Source organism: Ursus americanus, chromosome 12 (assembly GCF_024610735.1).
Source record: "Ursus americanus isolate L20-20 chromosome 12, mUrsAme1.1.p, whole genome shotgun sequence".
Classification (NCBI taxonomy): Eukaryota; Metazoa; Chordata; class Mammalia; order Carnivora; family Ursidae; genus Ursus; species Ursus americanus.
In genome coordinates, this window is record NC_142138.1 from 5,160,386 (window position 1) to 5,185,545 (window position 25,160).

A 25,160-nucleotide genomic window follows, 5' to 3' on the forward strand; every position below is an offset into this window, starting at 1 on the left:
CCAAGTCCATTCCTCTCCTACACACACACACACACACACACACACACACACACACACACACAATCTACCATGTCAGCTTATTTCCTCTCCTTACCAAGTCCATTCCTCTCCTACACACACACACACACACACACACACACACACACACACACACACACACCTGCTCATTTCCACTTCTAGACCACTGCTCAAATGAGGCTTCTCATAGGAATGAACTTCTTCCAAAGCCCGGCATAAATTTCCACCTTCAGTAATCCTTCTCAAGACCCCGTCTGGTCGTGCTGGGATTGATTTCTCCTTTTCCCAAACTCCCACTTTGTTGACATTCCTTACTACATTTACCACAGTCAGTCTGATTTCAGTTATTTATGTGCTTCTCTATCTTCCCAACTACACTGGAGGGAGAAGGCTCTGAGAAGACAATTACTCACTGGAGAGCAGGAAATGTGTTGTTTTCCTCTGTGTTTATTCCTCAATACCAGGGTTTTGTACGTAGCAAGAGCTCAATATGTTTATTGAATTGAATCTTGCCACCCTTGACTGGGAATCTTTACAGAAAGATCCTCGACTGAGTTTATTCTAAAACGGCATTTACTACCTGACTTGATAAACATGATAAACTAATACTCATTGGCTCGCTTCATTTTTTTTCATCCCTTCTTTCAATGCACTGTGGACTCCTCTCAAGACATCGCCCCAGGTTACAGAGTCACACTGCCAGGAGGACATCTCTCACTCACAGAGATGGCATGATCTGGGAGCAAGCTCTTTGGAGAACTGTTCCACCCACTGGTTAGGAGATGACTGCCATTTCCACCATATTAGAAATCAGAGTTATGGAATCAGAAAGTTGATCCGAATGATTTCTATCTGCCTCAGTTTCCAACTCTATAAACAGTTTTAAGGTGTTACATATAAAGCACGAAAACAGTATCTGCCGTATAGTACGTGCTCAATAAATGTTAGATAGTATATTAAAAAGGTAGTGGACTGGAAAAAACAGTCAGGACTTTGACTTTTAGTACTATATCACTTTTAGTACTATCTGCACCACTGACTGATTCCTTGTGCAGTCTTAATCAAGTCCTTCCCCTCTTGGGGCCTCTCCCATCTGTAAAATCAGAGGTAGAACCAGATGGTTCCCAAGCTCCTTCTACTATCAACAATGTGTATTTTTGTATGATTATCAAAGAGACTTCTGTTCCACATGCTGAAGCTGTTGGCAAGGGAAAATGCAAATTTGTAGTTGCAGGTTCCCAAATAAAAGGACCAGGGCAAATGCCAAGGCCAAAGGCAGAACAACAGATTAATAAACCACCTGTGAGTCTTCCCTTGCATGAACTGTATCACACTCAGTTCAGGTCTTTGAACAGAGCACCACCTTCCTTCCAACAAAACTCACAGCAAAGGCAAGAGAACAATAACAGCAATGAAGAATCTTGCCTTGTACAGAACTCCTGCGCTTTCTTGCCTTTGATGGCCTGTAATCAGGGCATCATCAATCTAAACTAGGGCTCTCCATAGGCACAAAGAGAAGGAGAAACACAAAGGCCCACTCTGAACCTGAAAGCTCATAAAACAAAGACCAAAGCGAGTAAATAAAAAATGTTAATGACTCATTCAACCACAAACACTGCAAAGACCTACTATGCGCCAGGAAGAGGAGGGATGAAATAGACATGGTCCCTTAGTACCAGTGTACTCAGAGTACACATGGGGTGACATACCCCAAGGTAGACAGTAATCAGAGCTATATTCAAAGTTCAGCCCCGGCTACAGAAGATGCGAAGGAGGGCAACTAATCCAGCAAGGGAATCAGAGAAGCTTCACTGAGAAGGTCACATGAGACATTGGCCTTGAAAGATGGGAAGGAGGAGGGAATGTCAGGAAGAGAATGCGAGCAAAGAAATATGGAGGGAGTGTTTAAGGAACAAAAACTAGTTTATTTTGACTGAGGCACAGGGTGCAGGTTTGGGAGAACAAAGGGAAACAAGGCAGGAGAGATGTTTGGGAACAGATTATGGGGGGACTTGTCTATGCAGCTGAGGAGTCCAGACTCTATATAGTAGGCAAGGAAGCCTGCCAAGGTTTCTGAGCAGAGACATAACATGATGAGAACATTGTCTAAGGAAGATCACATGGGCACCCATGAAAAGGATGCAAAAGGAACCAAATTACTAGATTACTATGGGACCACATAACAGGAGATCACGTACACTTCCTAAGCATGTACTGGAATCCAACAGGTCCTGTTCACAGAGCTTCTCTCTGCCGAGGTTCAGCTTCACGCAATCTAAGTTTAAGAGGTGCTCTCTTGCCAGGCCCTCTAACCATCAAAATCTGCCAGAGCACTAGAGTAACAGCCTTCCCAAAGTCAAGAACCCAGTTAACTCTGGGATCACACAAGGGGAAGAGCGGAGGTGGGAAAGAAAGAAAGAAATTGGGGAAGGGGACACCAAAGTCTCCAGCTGGTTCAGCTCCATATGAAAACCCGACCCTGGGTCTCCTCTTTACATCACCTTTCAGCCTCGCCCTTTTTAGACGGGCTGAAGCAAAGGGTAGTGAGACTCAAAGCACCAGGCCAATGGCTGAGGATCCAGTGCAACCATATAGATCAATGGCCCAGTGTGGTACTTGGCACATGAGCCAAGGTCAACAAGACTCGTTCCCTTCCCATCCTGCAAGGTCAGTTCCACCTATAAAGCCCAAGGAGGCTTCAAGACTTAGGTCACTTCAACTCTTCCCCAGGGGCCTCTCTAGAGTACTCCCATCCAAAATGACCTAGTTTCTAGAAATCACAGCTGCCATGTATTCAGCACCCATTTTGTGATGGGTGCCACACTAGGTGACACATGTAATCCTAGTCAACCTTCACAATGACCTTATTATGCCCCTTTTATACAAGATAAACCAAAGCTCTGAGAAGGGAACAGACTCAAGGACACACAGCTAGGTAGTGGCAGAGGTGTGATCTGAACCCAGGACTACCTAACCCGAAGTCAAGCACTTCCAACATTTCATTCATGTCACCTGCGCTGGGCTCTGATCCGCCAATGACCATCTGAACGGCAGCCTGGAAACTCCCTAAGAAGAGAATATGCCCTGCATCATCTCTCTTCACTGTACAGCGAACCCACACATGTCAAGAGCTTTCAGATGAAAACAGTTAACTTGAAAATAAGGTAGTGCACACAGATGATAAACTCCTCACGTGAAAATCTATTCGTGATGTTGGACTATCCAAGCCTTGAGCCCAGCCATACAGCGTGGTAGGGACTGAGTTTCAAACTGGCCGCTGACTGAGCTCCGACCTCGGACACCTGTCACAACCTAATCCTGACCCCAGGCACCGGCTGAGCCCCGGCCAGGGCCACACGCCACTTCGTGGGCTCGCCACAGACGGAACCCCGCCAGGTCACAGACGGGGTCCCCGAGGAGAGCCCTAAAGAAGCGTTCCCTTCGGCGGTCCCTCCGCAGCACGATCGGATCGTGACCTCGGGCCACTCTGAAGGCCCTGACTGCCCTGTCCCGGGCACACCGACTCGTTCACAGACCCCCGCCCCATTTTGCTCGGAGGGATACCTCGCTGTGTCTCCTTTACCTCAGCTGCGGGACCGGTCGCGCGAACCCACCTGCAGGTCGCTCCGAGAACGCGGAAGAGGCGGTACTAGACTCGAGGGGCGGGCCCGACCGGAGAGGGGCGGAGCCGCGCATGTGCCCTGATGGCTGCGCCCTGATGGCTACGCCCCGCGTAAGGGTGGGGGCGAGCTAAGTAAACTGGGAAGACGCGCTAGAAAGGGGCGGGAAGATTGCTGGGGCGGGGCTTAGCTCTCGTCGATGCTATTTTTTTTCCGAGTGAAGGTCGAGAAGTCGGGGAAGCTCCCGGAGGGAGGCGACCAAGCAGCGGCAGGTGTATTACCATTTACCGACAGCTTCCGAGAGCTTCCGTGTGAATTTTTAAAGTGTCTTTTGCATATGGGGAAATGCTGACAGTCTTTTCTAAAACGAGGGCGAATTCTGTAAGATTTCTTCAGACGTTTGCGTACCTATCATTTCACCGTAAGAGTTTCCTTGAGCAAAGCGTTGCCCTCAGTAGTTCAAAATTAAGCACTTAAAAGTTCATTTCTTGGAGAAAACCAACTGCGCTTAAATTGCTCTTTCAACCAGCCCCCTGTCTTCCCCCAGGCTGCAAGTGTAATGAGGGAATGAGAGTGCTGACTTGGGTTTAATTCAGGTCCTGACTCTGAGTGTGTTTCCTCCTTGGTGAAATGGAAGTAAAAGATCCCTTCCCTGTCTGTCTCAGAATTGTCGTGTGGGTCTGGTGAGCACTGCTAGTTAAGAGCCTCTTAGATTTCCAACACACCATCCTGATAAAGGTTTGTTCCTTTCCCCTTCTGGGCTCAGTCTTCTCATCTGTATGATGGAAGGAGGTTGAACCTGAGAGAACATTCAGGGATTTGCTACATTTCTCAGTCTGGGTGAAGGCTGGAGAGGGGGCCTTCTCCCAAGCTTCTGTGTTGAGCCACTTATAGAATCCCTTAGTTCAACCTGAAGGCCCCTGTAATATCCTGACCTCTCCCACCCATCACCTTCTCAGCCCACTCAAGCTTCATGTCCTCAGCAGCCATGCTGGCCTGTTCTTTTCTTTGTTCCCTAAATATCTAAATAGTCAATTGGTCCTGAGCCTCTCAGGCCTATGTTTCAATCCAGGTTCTCAAAATTGCTGTCTTTATGTACATGATTCAATTAATACCAGATGAGGGCTCTGGAGGATTCAGAGAAGGAAGGGCTCCAGGAGGGCTCCCCCAAATCGGGTAGACCTCCAGCCATACTGTGGCTTCCTTCACCATGCACTACACATAGCTTCTGGGGCCGGAAGAGTGGGAGTGGCGGCAGGAAACCTCAAAGAAGAAGCTATAGCATTCACCAGGGCCAAGGGTGGTGGGCTATCCTTTACTCAATGGTAGATGCTCTCTGCCCCAAAATGGGGAGAGTGCCTTGCTTCCCCCTCATTCCCTGCTCTAAATATTTTTATGGATCTTGAACAAACAGGAAAACAAAGTCTTCTGCAGTGGCTGCCCAACCAAACTGTCCCTCTACCCCCAACACATTGCCTCTCACAGAACCCTCTCCTGCCAAGTTTTGCCCTATGGGGTGGGGGAAATGCTGCCTGCTTTCCTCTGGCTTGCTGAAGCCCCAGCTCTCTCTTCTGTATCCTTCTTTTTCTCTACCTCTGTCCAGTCTTCTCTGAGCATCCTTCTCTGAATTTCTCAAAAGCAGTTCTGTGATGTCTTCCTGATATAGTCAGACATTCCGATGTTAAGTGCAGGCCTTGGCCACACAGTTCTGAGATAAATTTACTTTCTCTGCCATGGTGTATTCCAAAACAACTATGAACACAGAGCCTGAATTTTGAATCTGAGCTGTTCAGCCATTGAGGAGGTAGTGGGTGATCTGTCATAGGAGGTGTGCAAGCAGGGCCACCTTTTAGGATGCTGGGCTGGGCCTTCTCTGGTGAGCCAGAAGGAATGGCAGAGTGGAAGGCCTTCCAGATACTAAAGCAGTGAAAGCAGGGATACTGGGTACCCGGAAGGGAGCCAGGCAGCTAGCCAAAGACTAAGCTATTACATGTGGAGCATTTAGAACTGTGCCCAACACATAGTATTAGCTATTACTGTTAAAATTGTGAATGATCCACAGACTGTGAGTAATGAATGAACTCAGAGATAAGTCAGTCCCTCACTCCCACACCTGGTCATGAAACAGACTGGGAAATCGAGGTCTAGAGGGGAAAGAGGCCACCACTGTACCTCAGGGGCTAGGCTGGGACTGGACTCCAGGCCTCTGCCTCCCAGGAGAGCCACTGCACAAAACCACCCTATCTCCTTCTCGGGGAGAAGAAAGAGCTCTTAGGTGGCCCTTTGCTGACTCTTGTCTGGGCAGCTGGTGGGTAAGGGACAGTGGAATGACAGCGAGCGCTAAGGGGCTCAGATGTCTCCTGAGGAATAAGCTTAGAAGTCAGCCCCATGTCTTGCCACCCCCCACTTTGAGTTCTAGCCAGCACCCCACAAACAGCCTTTTCTTGAGAAGGGCTTCCTTTGCTGTGATTAGGGTTAGGACTTTATTTTTGCTCTGTCCCTTGACCCATTCGCTCCAATAAACCACATAGACTAAGGGGGTGGGTTGAGAATAGCTATGCCAGGGAACCTGAGCTGAAACAAGGACAGACTCCTGAGAGACTGAATTCCCTGAAGGAAAAGGCCAGTGCTCCCTACTCCAAGGGTCCTAGACTAGGCCAGAAAGTCTGGGTCCAGAATTCCCAGAGCCCTGGGAAAACCTTGGTGTCTCCACCCTGGAGAGCTAAGCCAGACATGACCACACCAGCCAACCCTCCAGATGGCCTGGGATCTCAGGACAAAAAGCCCTCCCTTCTCCATTCTGGCCCAGTTCCCTCCACAGCCTGCCCAGGAGCCATGTGGCACCCAGACCACAGCTTCCCACCAGTGCTGCTTTAGTTTGCCTCCTTTATTTTACCAAAAATAACAATAATAAACCCTTCCCTCTGTTTCACAAAAATAGATTTCCCGTCTCCCCACCCCCTCCGCAGTCAGCACTGCCCACAGCCTAGAACCCATCTTCCAATCCACAGACCTCCCTGAGGGAATCTCTGATCCCCCGGACCCTAGCCCACCCCAGAGCCTCTGGCAAAGCTGCTGGGTCAGTGTTTCCCTCGGGAACTTCTCCAGAGGCAGTGGTCTGGGGTCCAGCTGGCTGGCCCCAGGAGCCCCATCTGCTTCCTCAGAGATCAGGCAGCTGCTGGGCCATGGAGAGGGGCATAATTTTGGAGGCTTGGCTCAGCATACAGCCCCAGCAGACCTGAGGAGCAGTGGGGCACTCTGGCACTCACTGGAAATCCTTGCTCAAAGCAGGAACAAGTGAGCTCTAGAGAGGGGCTGTCAAACCGTCCTTCCACATGCAGCTCATCTCCCTACGTAGCAATCCGCAGGCCCTGGGGTGGGAGTCAGGACCCCTGGCTTCTACTCCAGCTCCACAAAAGCCTCTCTGTGAGGCCTTGGACAGTTTCTCTCCTTTCTTCCTGGCTTCAGCTTCCTCCTATGTACACAGATGATTCTGTGAGGCTGGACGATCCTTGGGCCCTTTCCGGCTCTCCATCCTGGCCTCCCAGTGTAGAGGCTCTAGGAGGGAGGGTCCCGTCCCTGCATCAGTTTCCCCACCTGTGGGTCTGGGCACGACGGTGTGGAGTAATGGAGTGTCGAATGAACATTCCAGCTTCTCTGGGGACAGCTATCCAACCAGGTGGAATGTCTAGAGGATGGCTGGACAGGAGGCAGGTCCTTGAAGGATGGGGGCTTTCCAAGCCTGGAAGAGTCCGTTCACTAGCAACATGTCTTTACTGCCCGGGGATGGGAGACGAGTCTCCGGTGTTGCCAAATTCAAGGTGCACTAGCTCCTTGGGTTGGAGGATTATCTTGCGCTGGGCTTCAGATCCTAAGAGCCAAGTCTATAGACTCTGGGATCTAGATGGGAGTGTATGCTTCCCAATTTAAGGACCAAAGGACTTTTGTGGACATGAGGGATTGCCTCTGGCCCTCAGGAGGCTGTCTATAATCAGGCTTCCTAGAGGCAGAGGGATGAGCGAAATGACAGTTCCTGGGCATCTCTGGCTCAGCAAATCAGAACCTGTGTCTGTGGTGGGCCAGGGGTTTAGGTACTCAAGGCAAGACTCCCTTCTTCTGTCCCTCCGGCTCCTCAGGACTCATGCTTATGGAAGCTGATGGCCTGAAGGTTCAGATAAAGAGCTACATCTACAATCAGTTTGTGCACTTCCACACATGGTCAGGCCACTGACCTGTCATCACTCCCACAGTGCTCATGGTCCGGGGGTCCCAATTCCTCCTTCCGTCCCTCCTTCCTTCCATTCATCCGTTTACCTAGCATGTATGGAGGGCCTACTATGTGCCATGGAGGGTCTCAGGCAGCCAGCTCTTACAGACACACCCCACAGGGAAAATCACACACTCACACAGAGTCATCTGCACTTATTCACACACCGCTTGCTTACGCTCTTGACCTTGCTCGCTATCCTTCAGCCCCATTCACATTCCCCACATGGGCATGGGAACCACTAAGGAAGGGTCAAGTATTGGAGCAGACACCTGGCCTATCCCACCCTTAGACTCCATGTGGAGATGTAGCTCCTTCTTTCCTTCTGTTTGCCCACCGTTAAACTCTCCCCTCCTCCATTCATAAGCAGTCAGGGGGGATGTGGGCAGACGCCTGAGAACCACAAATCCAGGGGCTTTGTGTGTGTGGAGGGGTCCCACGGACTTCTGGTTCCTCTGCTACCAGATTCCTGGGGGGTCCACTCCCCAGCTGCACTGTGTTCAGATGGTCCAGCTGACAGGCAACAACTCCAGGCTTGGGCTCAGTGACAGATCCGCTCTGTCATCTCCCTCTGCAGACACAGAAGGTAGGAAGGGGTCAGTCAGAGCTCAACCTACCAGGCAGCCCCTTCCCAAACCATGGGGCCTGGCTGTTCTTCTGCCTGAATCTGGCCCCTTCCTGCCCCCTCCCAAGTCCAGGCTATAGATCAGAGTCTATAAACTGAGACTAGAATGAATTCTCTATTAAAGTACAGAATCCACTGCTCAATGAATTGCCTTCCCCTACTTATCCACGTAGGTATTGGATTTTCTGAAAGTAGGTAGCCTTTGGATCTGAAAACTCCAAGGCTAGCCCTGAGAGGGGAGGGCGGCAGGGGCCCGGCCTCACCAGTGGCTCCAGCTCCCGCTGGTCCACCAGGCTGAACTCGCGGATGAAGTAGTAGAAGTGTTTGTAGCAGGTGTTGACGTGTGCTTCGGCCCCCATGCTGAGGATGCTGTCGAAGTGATGGATGTAGACGTGGACGAAGACCCGGAAGAGGCGGGTCAGGATCTTGGTGCAGACCTGCTGGAAGTTCTTGGGGAAGGGAACTCCTAGGGAGTGGGGATGGCCAGAAGTTGGGGGATCAGCAGCCTGGGAATGAAATGCTACCCAACCCTGCCCTCCCTGCCACAGGCAGCCTTCACCCAGGATGGCCACTTCCTTGCAGGGGACGGAGAAACCAGGGTCTGCCTTCTCCCCACTTCCCTTTTGTTTTTTTTTTAAGATTTTATTTATTACTTGACAGAGAGAGAGAGAGAGCACAAGCAGGGCAGAGGCAGAGGGAGAGGGAGAGGCAGGCTCTCTGCTGGGGCTCGATCCCAGGACCCGGAGATCATGACCTGAGCCAAAGTCAGATGCTTAACTGAGAGCCACCGAGGCGTCCCTCCCCGCTTCCCTTTTAAACAAAGCACAGATCTCGCTGTGCCTCTCCCCTGCTGAACTACAAATCATCTCCCACATTTTCCCATCACCCAGAGCCGGATCCTGCAACCACGCTAGGTCACTGACCAGCCCCTCTTTGACTATGACGGAAGTTATGCCCAGGCTCTCCACAGAAACGTGTGTCTGCAGGTACTGCCCCGTGACCTCCTCGATATAATTCCAGGGTGAGTTTATCAACATCTCTGGTCCATTTTTAAAAACACAGGTCTTCAGGATTAAGTTCTAACTTCACAGGATGGTGCCTACTCAAAGCCCTTCATGATCTGACCCCAAACTCTTTCGCCAGCCCCACCCCAACTCCTTCCTCTTCATAACATTCACAGGGCAGGCCCCAGATCCCCCGTCCTGACCATTACAAAATCCTCAAGAACTAGTTCAGATACCTCTCGTCCCTTCAACTACTCAGTAACACAAAGAACCTTCCATCTTTGAGCTGGGCCCTGTGCTGGGTCCTCTGCGCTTTTTGCCTCCTCTGATACGGCTACCGTAGTCCTTCTAGACGTGATAAAGCAGAGGTGCGCGATAGTGACCCCACTTGCCCAGGGCCAGACTGGAGGCAGCGTTCAAACGCTGTTGGCGTGGCCCTGCAGTGACCCACAGAGGTGCACACCACGGCCCCTGCCCACGGTCCCCTGACAAGCTCCAGCGCCTGGGAAAAAGCCGCAGTTTCGGCACAGTCCCCTGCGCTTAGGGTAGAGATCCTGGTGACTCCTCCTTCTTCTCTGCTGTGGCAGAGCCATCCCCAGGGTTAAGGCACAGACACCTGGGGTGTCCCAGGCCTGGGGGTTAAGGCCAGAAGGGAGTAAGAGCCCAGACACGGGCCCGCACTGGTCCACCCTGCTCCATACAGGTCCTCACAGCTCTTGGCGGCGGGCGGAGGGGTGGGGGGGGAGCCCTGCCTCCTTGTGAGCCCTTCCAGGCCCAGCCCGGGTTCCTCAGACTTGTCCTACCCATCTAGACTTTGGGGCCTGGACCCCAAGAGATCCACAGTGCAGTTCTGAATCCCCGATTCAGTGCACTGTCCCTCTGTTGGCCTCAGGTCCTCCTATGTGAAATGCAGGTGCCCACTGTTGGGCGGGATAGTGCAGGAAATGGCAGGTCCCCAGATGGGGAGGGGCTGTAGCACTGAACTGTGACTCAGTGCCCGGCCTCCCTCAGTATTCAGACTTCTCCCCTCTGGGCTTGCCCACCCTGCCCCACCCATCTCTGATTCCCACAGCCTTCACGTGGAGTAACAAGGAGGCCAGGTGGGGGTGGCGATGCTGGGATGAATACAGTGTCATGCCTGCTCAGCTCCCGGGCCAACACCCGCTCTTGCTGCCCTTGGGTGGGGAAGCAGGGCCAGTGTGACTTCACTCATGTCTTCTCGCCACCCTCACCAGGCTGCCCAGCTGAGATAAGAAAAGGCCCCATGGCTGGGGCCTGACAAGGGAAAATTCTGCCCTCAGACCCCTCTGAGGGAGAGATACAATCTGGCCCTCCCAATCCCCACCCCCTTCCCTTTCCTGGAGGGAAGAGTCAGAAGTAACAGGAGGTTGCAAGTCAGTCAGTCCAGGCAGGGTGACTGGCTAGGAGCACCTAGAGGCATCTCTTCAAGAAGGTTCCCAGAATCACAGTGCTTTTGCCGGGGTGGCTCCCGGAGGGACGTTAAGCTTCAGATAAGAGTCCCAAGCTGAGAGTCAGGCAATCCTAGCTCCAGATGCCCGATCTCGAGCAGACGCTTAACCTCTCTGAGCCTCAGTTTCCTTTTCTGCAAAATGGGGATGAAAATCCTGCCCCCCCACCCCAACCCCTTACAGAACTGCTACGCCAAACTAAACGCCTCCTCTGTAGAACGGGCTCTGGGGGCTCCCTCCCTCCCCGGCCTGACTCGCCGGCCCGCGGCACTCACCCACACGAGTGGGAAAGACATCCTCGTCATTGATGAGGCCCTCGATCCAGTCCATGAGCAAGGCCATGTAGCGCGGCGCCGAGAGCTTGGCCGGCCGCCTGTACTGGCGCTCGTCCTGCCAGCGGTACTCGTAGCGGGGCCCTCCGGCCATGACCGGGCAGCTGGTTTCGCTGCAGCGCTCGGCCATGGTGCCGTAGATGAGGTTGATGCGATTGAAGAAGTCCACCACGTGCACGGCGATCCAGTCGTCGATGTTCTCCCCCGGCGGCAGCCTCACCACACTGCGCAGGTCCAGGCCCGACTTGAGCGACGCCTGCGCCTTCTTATACAGCTCGAAGCGCTGCGTGCCTGGCTCGAAGCGCTTCCGAGGCCGGAACGTCTTGTCCTTGGCGAACACCTGCTTCAGGCACAGCGCCATGGCCGGGCTGGGCGGAGGGCCAGGTGTGCAGGGGCAGGACCTGTGGATGCCCTGCCGGGGTCAAGGGCACAGAGGGAGCGTGGTGGTCAGGTAATCACCAAAAGGCTTTGACTTCCCAACACATCATCTCCCTCACACCCTCAGCTTTTGGCCAGTCTCTGCAGCCTTTGCCTGGAGTCTAAATCCTCCGCATCCCCTAGGGCCAGGGCCTCTGCCCTGTCTCCAGGCTACCCTCGCTTCCCCTGCCAAGCGGCCTCAGCCCTCCCGTCTCATTTTGTTTCCTCTCCCTTCTCACTGCATCTCATAGAGGTCTGGGCTTGGGCTCCAAACAGGTGCCATCTGACTTCTTGTTGACCATTAGAGAGGGGGTGGAGGCTTCCTGCAGGACCGCCAGGAGGCAGGAGCCTGGATGAAATGACCTCGGGGGCGCCCGGTGGGCCAGCCGGTGGTGCAGCGTGGGAGAGCCTGGCTGCATTGTGCTGGGGGTCGGGGTAGGGGCAAGGCCCCGCCTTCAGCTTCCTCTGGGATATCCCGTAGTCCATCCGGCCACCGGGGATTCCCAGGGAGCAGGAGGGACTTTTCTACCAAAAATGTACTTTCCTTTTATTACCCTGAAAGAGGAAAGGGCCCTCATCTGACCATCTGGGTGGCCTCTGAGTGTGGCTGAAGGCGCTGGAGGAGAGGGGGAGGTGGCAAGTCCAGATGGGTGCCATTTCCTCTGACAGTGGCTAGAGATCCTTTCCTGCCGAGCCAGCCTCCTCCAGCCCCAAACCAGAACAAGCCACTGGCCTCTCCCCCTGCACCTGACAGTACATGTTCTGTGAGCACCTACTACGTGCCTGGCACCGTGAGGTAGGGAATGCAGTCAGATCTACCCAGCTGGGCCTTTCTAGGATTCAGACAAATTTGCTTTGCCTCTTAAATGGAGGGGTCCCCGACTCAGAACAGACTTTGGAACAGCAGTCAGAGCCGCAGGCTTGGAGGCAGGAGTCCTGGATTCTAGTTTCAGCTCCACCATGGCTGGGTGACCGCCAGAGCAAGTACAAGTCTGACCCATGCAAAGTCCTGGGTCACGCAGGTATAGGCCAGGTTTCTGGGACTCACGTGGTAGTCATCTCACCTCCCCTGTGGGTGTGTGAGCCCTTGGGAAAGGTGGACCCAGGTACCTGCTGAGACCAGAATTTAGCCACAGATGGAGGGCTAAGGCCGAGTGCAGGCTAAGCATTGAGCTGTGGCTCCAAGCTGACCTCTGACCTGGCCCTGACCCCGGTCAATCAGAGTCCTGACTCTAGCCCTACACTGAGGCTGAATACAGCCACAAACAAAGCCTCGCCTTTACCTCAGAGCTGACACAGGCGCACTTAACCTTCTCACATCTTTCATGATGCTGGGGCAGGATGGGGGAAGGAACGAGATGACAGTTGGAGGGAGGTGTCATGTCAGACAACAAGTCAGGCTAGTGGAGAAGTCTGGAACAAGGATTCTTCCTTGTACCCACAACAGGCAGGCCAGGATGGGGATGGTCAAGTAAACGACAGGTGACAGGTGTTTGAAGAGTAGGGGCAGGTCTCCCAGCAGGATCTCGTCCTCTTGAAAAAATCCCTCAAAGATCTGGAAAGTCATCTCATCCATTCCTTGATCCTTGACTTCCGGAGAAGTCCCCAGTGTGGATCCTGAGTTTCCTGACCCCAGAGGAGGAGATTTCCACACTTTACATGCCACCTGCATTCCAAACTCTGCTTGGGGCAGATGCTTCCAAAATCACTCCTACTGCAATTAGGTGGGGTTCCTGGTTCTCCTCCTTTGCACAGCCCCCTTTACTGACAGTTACCAACACCCATAACCTCACCCTATCTTTCCCACCTACTTCCCTCCATCAAGCCCCCCTCACCTCGGTGCTGCTGCGTGATCCCTGAACCTGTCCCCACCCTCCTGCCTCTGTGTGTTTTCTCACACGGGTCTCTTTGTCTGACTATACATGGTCAAGGTGAATGCTACCTCCTCCCATAGCCCCCTCTACTGAACCCAGATGTCGCTCTCCTGGGTTGGGGGGAGGCTGCTCCTTGGACACTGTTGTCCCTCCCCTCCCCCCCGCCCCCAGCCTAGGTCAGGGCCTGGCACATAGTTGATACTCAGGCTTTAAGTAAAGCTTAGAATCAAGAACTGCAGAGTTGCAAGAGCCCTGAGAAATCAACTGACCAACCCACTTCTTGCACAGATGGGGAAACTGAGGCCCTCTTTCTGAGGAGCCGCCATTCACAAAGCAAGTTACTGGCAGGGGATCTCCAACGGCAGAACTGGGAACTGGGATGAGGTGGGGCTCAGCCGATCACAGTGAGTAAAGGACCATCTTGTGCAGCCTGTCACTGGTCTGGTGGAGGAGGTAGGGGAAAAAGAGGGAAGTGGAGGGAGAAGGGAAGGCATGTTCCCACCAACTACATCAACCTAATTCCTGTTCCCCCAATATGCTGAACTTCCCCCAGTCTCCCACAGCACCTTGAATGTCCTGATCCGTGAGCTAGACACCCACCCTCTGGCTACAGAATTTCAAGACCTGGGTCTTTTCTCAGGAAAAAGTAAGCTTCAGGAGGGGGAGGGAGGAATCCATACAAGCCACTTGCCACTTGTCTCTTTGCTTTCCACTCCCATGCCCTTCTAGGGTTTCCTTTCCTCACAGAACCTCTGTCCCCTCCCTGAACTATGGCCGTTTCTGCCTCTTAGCCCCTGTTTCCTAACTCTAGGTGTCCTTTTACTCCTAAAGTGCCCAGGGATGGCTCACTCCCTGGGTGGGCATCTGGGCTTCCCAAATGAAGACCACAGCGTAGCCCTGACTGTTTCCGACATTTAGCCCCCCTGCCAGGGCCACACCTGCCACTCCCCAGGCCTGGCCCAAGATCTCGGCAGGCGGCTGGCCCCAGTTTGAACCCAGAATGCAGCCTCTGTCTGTGTCAAGTGTGTGTGTGTGAGCGCGCGCGGGGACCCTGAGGGCAGAGCTCCAAGAGAAAAGTACAGGCGGGACTCTGCCCAGTAGCGCTCGGTCCCCCGCGTCCACCCCTAGGCCGCCCCCGGACCCCCCCCCCCCTACTCGCCCAGCCGAGGGGACAGACAGGGCGTAGGACCCAGAGGCGCAGGCCTGACGTTTCCGCTCCCGAAGACACGCCCCCCTGCAACACCGCCACCCCCAACCCCGACTTTCGCAGCTCGGAGCCTCGGACCCCGGACCGAGCGCTGCGGCCAGCCTGCCTTGGGGCGGAGGTCGCCTCCGGACGGGGCCACGCCGGGACAGCCGCAGAAATAAAAGTGGCAGCGAGGCTGGGCCGTGCGCCGGCAGGGGCGCGGGCGCTCACTCACGGGGACCGCCTCGGTCCTCCTCTCGCCGCAGGGTCACATCCCCGGCGCGCCGGGTCGCCTCCTCCTCCCGTCCTCCGGCTCGGCCGGTTCTCTCGCTTGTCCGCGCGTCCGCCCGCCCGCCCGGGCCGCGGTCGCCCTCCGCCCCCGCGGCGTCGCCAGCTCCGCCCCCGCCCGCCAGGGCCCGGCCGCGGCCTCCGGGCGGGGAAGGGGCGGGGAAAGGGGACCCCCTCCCAGTGCACAGACGCACTCCCGCCTTTCCGGAAAGTCCGAAGCGTGCTCCCAGCTTCCCTCTGGGCAAAGCACTGACGGAGCAGCTGGCCCTTGTCTCCTTGGACTTTGCCACAGAGGCAGCCTCAGCTTCCTCGACTGTAAAATGGGGACAGACCGAGCTTCCGTGTGGAGCAGAAACAAAGGGGCTGCTAGGTAATGGTGGTTTCCTTGCTCTCCCAGAATCATGTGTGTCCCGGTGGGTCCTGAGCTCAATCAGGAATGGGGACTGCCCTCTCCACTCCAGTGGCCTCCGTTCCTGGCGTAGTGCCTGGTACATAGCAGACACTTAATGCCCCTTCGCTGGGCAAATGAATGCTTCGGGAGCCACAAGCTGAGTCCCTCACCCAGCGCGGAAAGGACTGGCCCTGAGGAATGCTCAGGTGACAGACTTTCACCTCCGCTACCGAGCAGGGCTGGGGTCTTTGCTCAGGCTGGGCAGATTCTCCTCACTCCTCACCCAGAGTCACCCCATTTTCCCCCATAAGACGTTTGTTCCAGCTCTGCCCAGTTTGGAATATTTTCTTTACCTCCTTTCTTCCAACCAAATCCAAACCTTTAAGGCCCGATCTGCTCTCTCTACTTTTCGGCTTAGGTTCCTCCTCTGAGGGCAGACAGATACCCCATGCCGTACTCAAGGCGCTATGGCCCCCAGGTCCAGAGATCATTTGGCTGACTCTGTCCTGGGACGGGAGGGAAGGTTGGAGGCCTTCCAGGATGGGAGGACCACGGCAGAGAGATGGGTTACAGAAGTCACTCTGGAGGGGTGCAGGTGAGCAGGTGGGGGGTGTGGGGGGGAGCTGGTGGCAGGAGGTGGGCATTTACTATTGCACTGATGCCCCACTGGGCTCCCCTTGTGTATGACCTTCTGCTTGCTTGAGGGCATGCGAACAGACTGAATCCCTAAGAATCCCAGCGCATAGAACTGAGGATTCATTCTTTTGCTAAGCACCTATTTTTGCTCCAGTCTAAAGTTCTCTCTCTCTCTTTTTTAATTTTATTTGTTTTTTGATGTCTGAGTCTTCACTCTGCCCCTAAATCCCCTATAAGCAAACAACCGCATGCTCTCATGTTTGCGGAAGGGTTTCTAATCTAGTCCTTCGTTTGCTGGATATCCTAATCAATACCCTTTCTGCGCCCCGAGAGTCGATCAGGTGATGAAGCTGACCCTCTTGCTGACCTCAGGTGCTGACAAGTCAGCAGTGGGGACAACACAGAGAGAGATAACACAAGGTCAGAGCTCAGTCATCCAGAAGTGAGAACACGGTTAGGGACTGCTGGTGAGCCCTTTGTAAGCGTGGGGTTGTCCACAGGAAGCACACGGAACACTCAAATTGGGCCCTTTGAGGTGAGTCTAAAGAAAGCACTACTTAGAGGTGTAGTCAGGGTGTAGGGAAACCACAGGGGTGGCATATCACTGAGGGGCTAGCAAGAGCAGCCCTTTGCTATCTACCCTAGGCTGAAGCTGTCACCCCTAGCTGAAGGGGTGCTGGGAGGGAGTGGTGAAAGTGGGAACTATGAGGAGGGGGCTACTGACTGGAGCTGAGGCCTAAGCTTGAGAGGCATATCCAGCGCAGAGCAATCATGGTGCAAAGGACTGGGGGTAAACCCTACGGAAGCCCTGGACAAGGGACTGTCTGTGCAGCCCAGAGAGGTGAGCATTCCAGGGCCTAGAGCTGGAGGGAGGAGGGTGCAGGGTGTAACTGGAGAGGCAATGGAAGATACATGCTTGGCACATGGGCCCAGAGACAGTGACTTCACAAAGGAAATAGAAACAGCTTATGCTTCCCTTATCATTCAGTTCTAAATATTTCGAAATTTCATTGTCATTTCCTCTTTAACTCATGGATGATTTAGAAGTATGGTTTTAGTTTCTCAGCCTATGGGAGGTTTATATTTTTCTTGTTGACTTCTAATTATATTGCATTGTGGTTGGAGATCATGGTCTGTAAGATTCTGTGGAATGTGATGTGACTCCCTCTGTGGCTTCGTACATGGTTATTTGCTGTACCTCCGAGCTGGGTTTTATAGGATGGGCAGGAGTTTGCCTGGTGAAGAGTGAAAAGCTCAGAATCTTACGTTGTGGGAAATAGAAATGATCCATTTTGAAGGCACTTCAGAAGTTCCCAGCTCATCCTCAGAGCTCCCTGGTGTCTGCCTTACTACAAGCTGACAGGCTGGCAGGTGGGATGGGAGGCAGATGGAAGGGTTGGGAGAAGCCAGAGATGACCCCAAATCCCTCAAACACCTGTACCCTCTTCCTGTGGCTCTCAGAGTGGGCTAGAGACACTGTGTTCTTCCAGGAGGCTCTGCTGGGACGAAGACCCAGACCCCGGAGAACAAGGTCCTAGCAATACCACATATTAGCTGTGTGACCTTAGGTTACTTCTGCCCTCTCTGATGGCATGCTGGAACCCTACAGGACAGGCACTGGTCCCTGCCACTGTGTCCTGAGTATAAGTGGCTCAAATAAGGCCCTGGCTCTGAAGCTTGGCGGGAGCCATTGAGGACCTAGTTGAGGACGTACTCTCTTCCACTGCACAGTCTGAGCACATGACTCTTTGAGAACTCCGGGTGGCAGCTGGGTTGTGGCTAGACCTGGGCACCTGCCCTGCTGTGTGTGTCTGGGAAAGTCTACTTTCCCCATTTCTACCATAAAAGTATCTTCCAGCCACACCATTCCAAGTGCCTTTTCAGGACCAGCTTCCTGCTCCTGCCCCCATAGGCCTGTACCCAGTGACTCTGCTGATACAGAGTGACTTCTCCCTAGGGACTCCCCAGCCCCTCCTGCGCCAGGAAAGCCCCCCTCATTGGCACACTCCTCCCAGAATGAACTACAGTACTCCCCAGCTCACCCCACCAGGTATCTGGCAGCTCCTATAGCCTGATGGCGCCCATCTTCCCCTCACTCTGCCAAGAAAAATTTCTGTTTCAGATTCTGCCCCTCCCTGCCCAGAAGGCAGGATCTCTCATCCTGAGTCTTTCATCCTGGCCCAGTGAGGAAAAAGTGAGGGACGTCATGGCAGTAAGAGGAATTGAGCTGACTTCCTTTTAGCCTGAGGAAGGCCAGGTTCAAGGGAATGTGACAGGGGAAGACAAGGTTGAAAAGGATTTACGCTAAAATTCTGTGTGACTTTGGACAATGCGTTTATTCTCTCCTAGTCTGTTTCTCCTTCTGTGAAATAGAAACAACAAAGATAATAATCTATGCCCCACAGAAGAGCTGTGAGGGTTGGATGTGATAGTCCTTGTAAACTGCAGAAAGCTGGAGCCAGTCTTTTGGGGGGTGCCGCCTTCAAGCATCCAGCAGGCTCATGTGTAGAAGAGGGATTGCACTGGTCCCCGTAGTCCTGGCAGGCAGGGGGCAGAGACCCAGGCAGTAGACACATCAGAGCTGTCCATCCACACAGCCTGCTTGTGCTCCAAGGTGCTCCTCCCTCCAGGCTCCCCACCCACCCTTGGAGTGGGAGGCAGAGCGTGTGCATGTGCATAAGGGCCTTAGGCCAATGTCAAGACTTCTGCCCAGACCCCCAGCATGGCTCTGGTAGACCCTGCCCCCTCCCCTAAGTGCTGGCCGTCCAACCACTGGGCTTAGTTCCCAGGGGAGGTGATAGTGAAGGGGGCTGGTGTTCACCAGTGCCCCGGGCTCAGCCTTCCACAGAGCCCACCACAAAGCCTGCACAGGAAGTTCTGTCCAAGCCTACTTGTGACGGAGAGCAGATCAGTGGTTGCTAGGAGTTCGAGTTGGGGAGGAGAGTGTGACTGTAAAGACAGAGCCCAAGGGACTTTCTCTGGATTGCAGGTCTGCATCCTGACCTTGAGCCTCTAAACCTATACACATTGTAAAATTTCAGAGAACTATATACAAAAAGAAAAGAAAAGAAAAGAAAAATGAGTGCATATAAAAACTGGTAAAATCCAAATAAAGTCTGTAGTGTTTTTTTTTTAAAGATTTTATTTTATTTGAGAGAGAGAGAACGAGCAGGGGGGAGGCAGAGGGAGAGAATCTCAAGCAGACTCCACGCTGAGCATAGAGCCAGACGCAGGGCTCAAATTCAGGACCCTGAGATCATGACCTGAGGCGAAACCAAGAGTCAGCTGCTTAACTGACTACCTACCCAGGCGCCCCTAAAGTCTATGGTTTTAACAGCATTATACTAATGTCAGTTTCCCAGTTGTGACCCTTAGTATGGTTAGGTGAGATGTCACTGGGGGAAACTGAAGGAGGGGTACATGGGAACTCTATCATTTTTCCACCTTCTATGTGGTCCAAAATTATTTTTTTAAAATTTTTTAAAAAAGATTTTATTTATTTATTTAACAGAGGGAGAGACAGCCAGCGAGAGAGGGAACACAAGCAGGGGGAGTGGGAGAGGAAGAAGCAGGCTCCCAGCGGAAGAGCCTGATGTGGGGCTCGATCCCAGAACTCTGGGATCACACCCTGAGCTGAAGACAGACGCTTAACGACTGAGCCACTCAGGCACCCCAGTGTGGTCCAAAATTATTAAAAAATAAGTTTTTAAAAAAACTGACCAAAAGACATATCACTTGCAAGGTATGGATCTTCTCTGGATCCTGATATGAACGAATAAACTATAAAAAAAATTTATGAAACAGGGGCGCCTGGGTGGCACAGCGGTTAAGCGTCTGCCTTCGGCTCAGGGCGTGATCCCGGCGTTGTGGGATCGATCCCCACGTCAGGCTCCTCCGCTGGGAGCCTGTTTCTTCCTCTCCCACTCCCCCTGCTTGTGTTCCCTCTCTCGCTGGCTGTCTCTATCTCTAATAAATAAATAAAATCTTTAAAAAAAAAAATTTATGAAACAACTGGGGAAATTTGATTGACTGCTCTTTTGATAATATTAAGGAATTGTTGTTATTTACTTTAGGATTTTTTTTGTTTAAATTTCTTTTAAAGATTTTATTTATTTATTAGAGAGAGAGCATGAGCGAGAGAGGACAAGCAGGAGGAGCAGCTGAGGGAGAGGGAGAAGCAGGCTCCCCGCTGAGCAGGGAGCCCCACACAGGCTCCATCTCAGGACCCTGAGATCATGACCCGAGCTGGGGCAGCTACTTAACCGACTGTGCCACCCAGGTGCCCCACTTTAGGATTTGTTTTTAAGTACTTGTCTTTTAGAAATACAAACAGAAGTATGTATGGATGAAACAATATGATGACCAGGATTTGGAGGGAAAGGGGGTGAGGGTATATATGAAACCAGATTGTTATGTGTTCAACATTTTTTATGTTGAGTCATAAAGACTTGGGGTTTATTACACTATTGGCTCTACTTCTGTATACATTTTACAATTTCAGTAATAAGTTGAAACTTACAATAATAAGTAAACTTAACAATAAGTATTACTTAAATATTTTAAATAAATAGTATTTACTTATTAACGATAACAAGTAAAGTAATTAACAATAAGTTTAAAAAAGGAACCACACAAGGGCAGGTTTCTAGGTCTCTCTCATAGCAATTTTGTTTCAGCGTCTCTGGGGTGGGTCCTGGAATCTGCTGCTTAGCATGCTTTCCAGTGATATTTATTCAGAAGACTGAGGTTTGAGAACATCTGCTATAGACTGAATGCTTATATCCCTCCCCTGCAAATTCATACATTGAAACCTAATCCCCAATGTGATGGTATTTGGAGTGGGGCCGTTGGGAGGTGATGAGGTCATGAGGATGGAACCCTCAGGAACGAGATTAGTGCCCTTACACAATACCACAGAATACCCTTGCCTCTTCTACCATGTGTGGACATAGCGAAAAGGTGGCCATCTTGAACTAGGAAGCAGGTCCTCACCAGATACTGAAACCATGGATGCCTTGACTTCAGACTGCCCCGCCTCCAGAACTGTGAGAAGTAAATGTGTGTTGTTTTTAAGCCACCGAGTCTATGGCATTCTGTTACAGCAGCCCAAACAGACTAAGACAACCTCTTCCTGTTCCCTGTAGCACCTGTGGGGCGGGGTAAAGCTGGAGGGCGCCTCTGTTCCTGGTTCTCTGTTCCTGTATCACCTCTCGGGGCGGGGTGACGTCTTCTAGTAATAATAGTAGTAAATCAGTACAGCTTTAACCTCGTATGAAGACAGTATGGTGGAGTGAAAACAGTATGCCCATCTGGTTCCTTTGTTCATTTACTCCTTCATTCTGTAAGTATTTACTGAGGGCTCACTAGATGGCAGGCACTGTACGTGGCCCCCCACGCAGACCTTGCCCTTGCTTTGTGGGTGATGACAAAAGCCTCAGTCTTCTGAGGATTTTCTGCCAAGCCCAGGTGTCCCATTTCACAGCTCATAAAACTGAGGCCGCACTGGGCCGCCTGGCTGGCTCAGTCAGTAGAGCACGTGACCCTATGCTAGGCATACAGCTTACTTTGAAACAAGACAAAACAAAAGGAACAACAAAAAAAGAGGCTACAGAAGATCGTTGTATGCAACAGGTCAGAAAAGGATTGGATCTTAAAGGGAAGGGTCCAGTGACTATCATCCCTTTTTTAACTTCCTCAGAGTAAATGGGAAAGATGCACAAGGAGTGAAAGAGATGGGCCCGAAGACAAATAAGGACAATAAAAGCCATTCAGTGAACCTTTGATATACCTGTGCTTGAGATGCATTTTCTCATTCCTTCCTCTCACTCACCCTGGGAGGGAGGGAAGTTTGTCTCTAGAGCTGCTACATTGTCCTTCCCTCTAGAGGGAGGGATGGAGGGGTGGGCAAGAGAAAAAGAAGGGGGTGTCCCCAAGGGGGAAGAACGCATTGGATATGTTAGGATGACACCCCACACTCTGCCCTACAGTTCTCTCTGGGAGAACCCCGAGGTCCCATCTTGGCTTCCTTTCCCGGAGGAGGGAAAACTGCATCCCCACCCAGCCAGAAAGCAGCGATCGGGCAGTGGGTGGGGGCCCGCTTCTGTGCAGCCTGAATTCTAACGCCAGCACGGCTTGTGACTTCCCGCAGTTATCCAGCTCATCGGGGCGGGGTGCGAGTGGAGTGGGGGGTGGTGCTGTGTTTAGGGCTTTTTCAAGAAGCAGCGGGAGGAGCGCAGCTCTGTCCTACACGAAGGGAAATAAGGGTGGGAGCCTCCTTCCATCACACCAGCTGCCTGGAACCAGTCCTCCTCACGGGGGAGCCCTTGGCACAGAAAGTTCTTAGCGCTCCGCAGCTCCGCTCCCTGGTGAGGCCCATGAGACTGTCTTCCCCTTTGGACAGGAAACCCTGAAAAGTGGGCTGTTACTTACCGGACCTCCTCCCCTGGCACCCGGTAGCAATAACTGACAGTGTAAGGAACTTTTTGGTTTACAAAGTGCTTTCACCACTCTGGTCGTTTCTGAGTCCTGTAACAACCCCGGGAGGCAAGGACTAGCTCTAAAAGGTGAAATGACTTGGCCCAGAGGCAGAGCCTGAAAATGGCAGAGCTGGGACTCAAACGCAGGCCTCCTAACTCCAATCACGGTCCACCCCCCCATCCTCCACCCCACCCCCCTGCCCCCACACAGCGCTTGGCAGACACAGTTTCGGAGCTATCTCCTATGACCCACGCGGTAAGTCAGGGAAAAGAAGAACAAATCAGCTTGAAAGGGAGCTAGACTTTTCTAAAAATGGTCTCCTGGGAAAGTAGATGACAACACAGACATTTGTACCTGGATCCGTGTCAAAGCAATTAATAGAATTAAGTTCATTCACCATCCTCAGTAACCTTGACACCTTAGATTTCTGCTCACTCTTTTGACACCCTAGCAAAATCTGCCAGTGCAGGTCATACGCCACACATTCGACAGATAGCACCCAAGAGAGACAGTCGTTAGGGCGAGCTGCAGGGAGAAAAGGAGAAAGACGCAAGGAGACCAAACACAGAGAGAGGGGTTCAGGAACAGAAGGCTATCTGGGGGTCACTTGGTTTCTAGAGTGGAGGGTCCTGCGTCTGGGAAGGAGGTACATTCGTAGGCCACCACTGAGATACCCAGAGCTTCCCTGATCTTGACAGCAATTCCCTCTCCACAGGGGCACCCAGAGGACACAGTGCAGGCTGCTGGCCTGAGACAAACCGAGAAGGGCGAAAAAGTTCCAGCCAATCAATCCCAGCTCCAATGGGGTGTGAGTCTCCCAGCCGAGCTCCGTAACTGAGTTCCCATCCATCCCCCATGCCTGCCCAGCTTCCATACATCATTCCCCTCTGCTCCCTCACCACAGGCAAGAGCAGATGTGCACAGGATGGATGGAGAGCTTCAGCGTGCTCAGGCAACACACAATTCTCCGTGCAGCTGCAGGGGCCAGGCACAGATAATCCAGCATTTGGCTTCAGGGGTCATGAGCTGGGGAATTCTCGGCTCTTACAATCAGACAGGGAAACCATCCGGACTCCAAGAGTCTGGGAAGGCATCTATTTTCCTCTGTTATCCTTCTAAGTCCTTACCTGGGACATGCTAGGAAGAGCTAGTCTCATCCCAGAAATCTTTCCTAAAGGCAGACAATAAACCCTTGTTTTTCAGATATTTTACAGGTGGGCTGCCTGGAACCAAAGTGCAGAGAGAATCTGCAACCAGGAGAAAGAAGGAATGTTGCTACCAACACATTGTGTGACAGTGGGAAAATCATTTCGCCTGGTTTGGGGCCTTTTTCTTCAGGTATAAAATCACTAACTTATTGCAGGAGTTCCCAAACCAGACTGAGCCTCAGAATTACCTGGAGATTTTTTTTTTTTTTAAATAAATAGTTTCCCAGGCCTCACCCTAGACCAAAAGAATCCATATTTTCAGGGTGGGGCCTAAGAATCAACATTTTTGACAAGTTCTTCAGGTGTTTTTGATGCTCAACCAGGTGGGAAAATTACAGGCTTTGGTCTTTTTATGCTGTAAACTATTATATCTAATAAACTAAGAAAGCAGAGGTCTATAATCTGGAGGAACTTGGTCTCAGATAAGTCATCCACCAATAATCAGGCAGGCCTTGCACCTTGCCCCGAAACTCCAAGTGTCATCCGGTTCCAGACGCTGTCCTAGGTATGGCCACTGGTGATCAGAAGAGATAAACAGTGCTCATTCCAACCTGTATGCTCTGGTCTGGGCTTAACCCAGCCTTCCCCTCCTTGCTCCCACCTACCAGTTTGTGAATCCAGCCTTGAGATCCCCAAATTCCTACTGCCATGCTCTCTGGCATGATAACGGTTGCTCAAGCCTCTTTATATTCATGGAAGAGAATTTCTAGAAATGACAACCTAGTGCAGGAAGAAAAGCACAATAGAACTTGTGTTTAGAAGTAGGTCTATATTCTAGAAGTAGATCTATGTTCCTAAAGCAGAAGATCCCACCTCCTCCATATTAGGAGATGTGTGCTTTGAAAAAATGAAGTACTTAATCTAGCAGCTACTATTTTGCACTTATAATAAAAGTGCAAAATACTAGCTCTGGGGGAAGCTCTGGGTATCTCAGTGGTGGTCTACCACGTACCCTTTCCATTAGCAGGGGCTGGGGTTTTGAGTCATATAAGGAAAGACAGAAGGTGGTTTAATCTGCTGCAAAGACTTCAAGGCAACTTGAGAGCCGTTGCTATACGCCAGCAGGAGAGTGAAGCATAGTGCTAAACACTGTGCATGTGCCGTATCATTTAATCCTTTTCTTTTGAGACAGGACTTTTTTTTTTTTTTTTTTTAATTTGCAGATGAGAACACAAAGGCTCAGAAAGACTGGGTAACTTGTCCAAAGGCAGACCTGGGATTCTAATTTACGCCTTACTCTTAACATCTCGGATGCTGTCTCCCCAGTGTCCTCATTTCTAAAATGGGAGTAATACTATCCTCATAGTATTGTTGAAAAAGACCAAGTGGAAGAAATTCAGTAGGGAAG

General features: G+C 52.0%; 2 protein-coding genes across 7 annotated transcripts in view; both read right to left on the minus strand.

Annotated features, from left to right (window-relative positions):
* The window catches only part of MKNK1 (MAPK interacting serine/threonine kinase 1), a 42,852-nt gene extending 39,102 nt beyond the window's left edge, over window positions 1-3,750 (minus strand). For 4 of the 5 annotated variants that reach the window (XR_015726237.1, XM_045799638.2, XM_045799634.2 and 1 more), the window contains exon 1: window positions 3,602-3,750. The gene's annotated coding sequence lies outside the window, so the exon portion shown is untranslated. Of the gene's footprint in view, window positions 1-3,582 lie in introns of all 5 variants that reach the window. The other variant, XM_045799636.2, reaches the window with a different exon arrangement.
* Window positions 3,751-4,394: 644 nt separating this feature from the next.
* Window positions 4,395-15,196, minus strand: MOB3C (MOB kinase activator 3C). 2 transcript variants are annotated; one of them, XM_045799642.2, is made up of 4 exons: window positions 15,048-15,196; window positions 11,279-11,747; window positions 8,794-8,996; window positions 4,395-8,476 (listed from the first exon to the last, which is right to left on the minus strand). In XM_045799642.2, exons 2-4 carry the CDS (start codon window positions 11,694-11,696, stop codon window positions 8,447-8,449), a joined length of 651 nt encoding a protein of 216 aa, XP_045655598.1. In that variant the 5' UTR covers window positions 11,697-11,747; window positions 15,048-15,196; the 3' UTR covers window positions 4,395-8,446. The 2 variants fall into 2 exon arrangements, with proteins under 2 accessions (XP_045655598.1, XP_045655597.1); XM_045799641.2 differs by having other exon boundaries at window positions 14,940-15,180.
* Window positions 15,197-25,160: the final 9,964 nt, after the last annotated feature.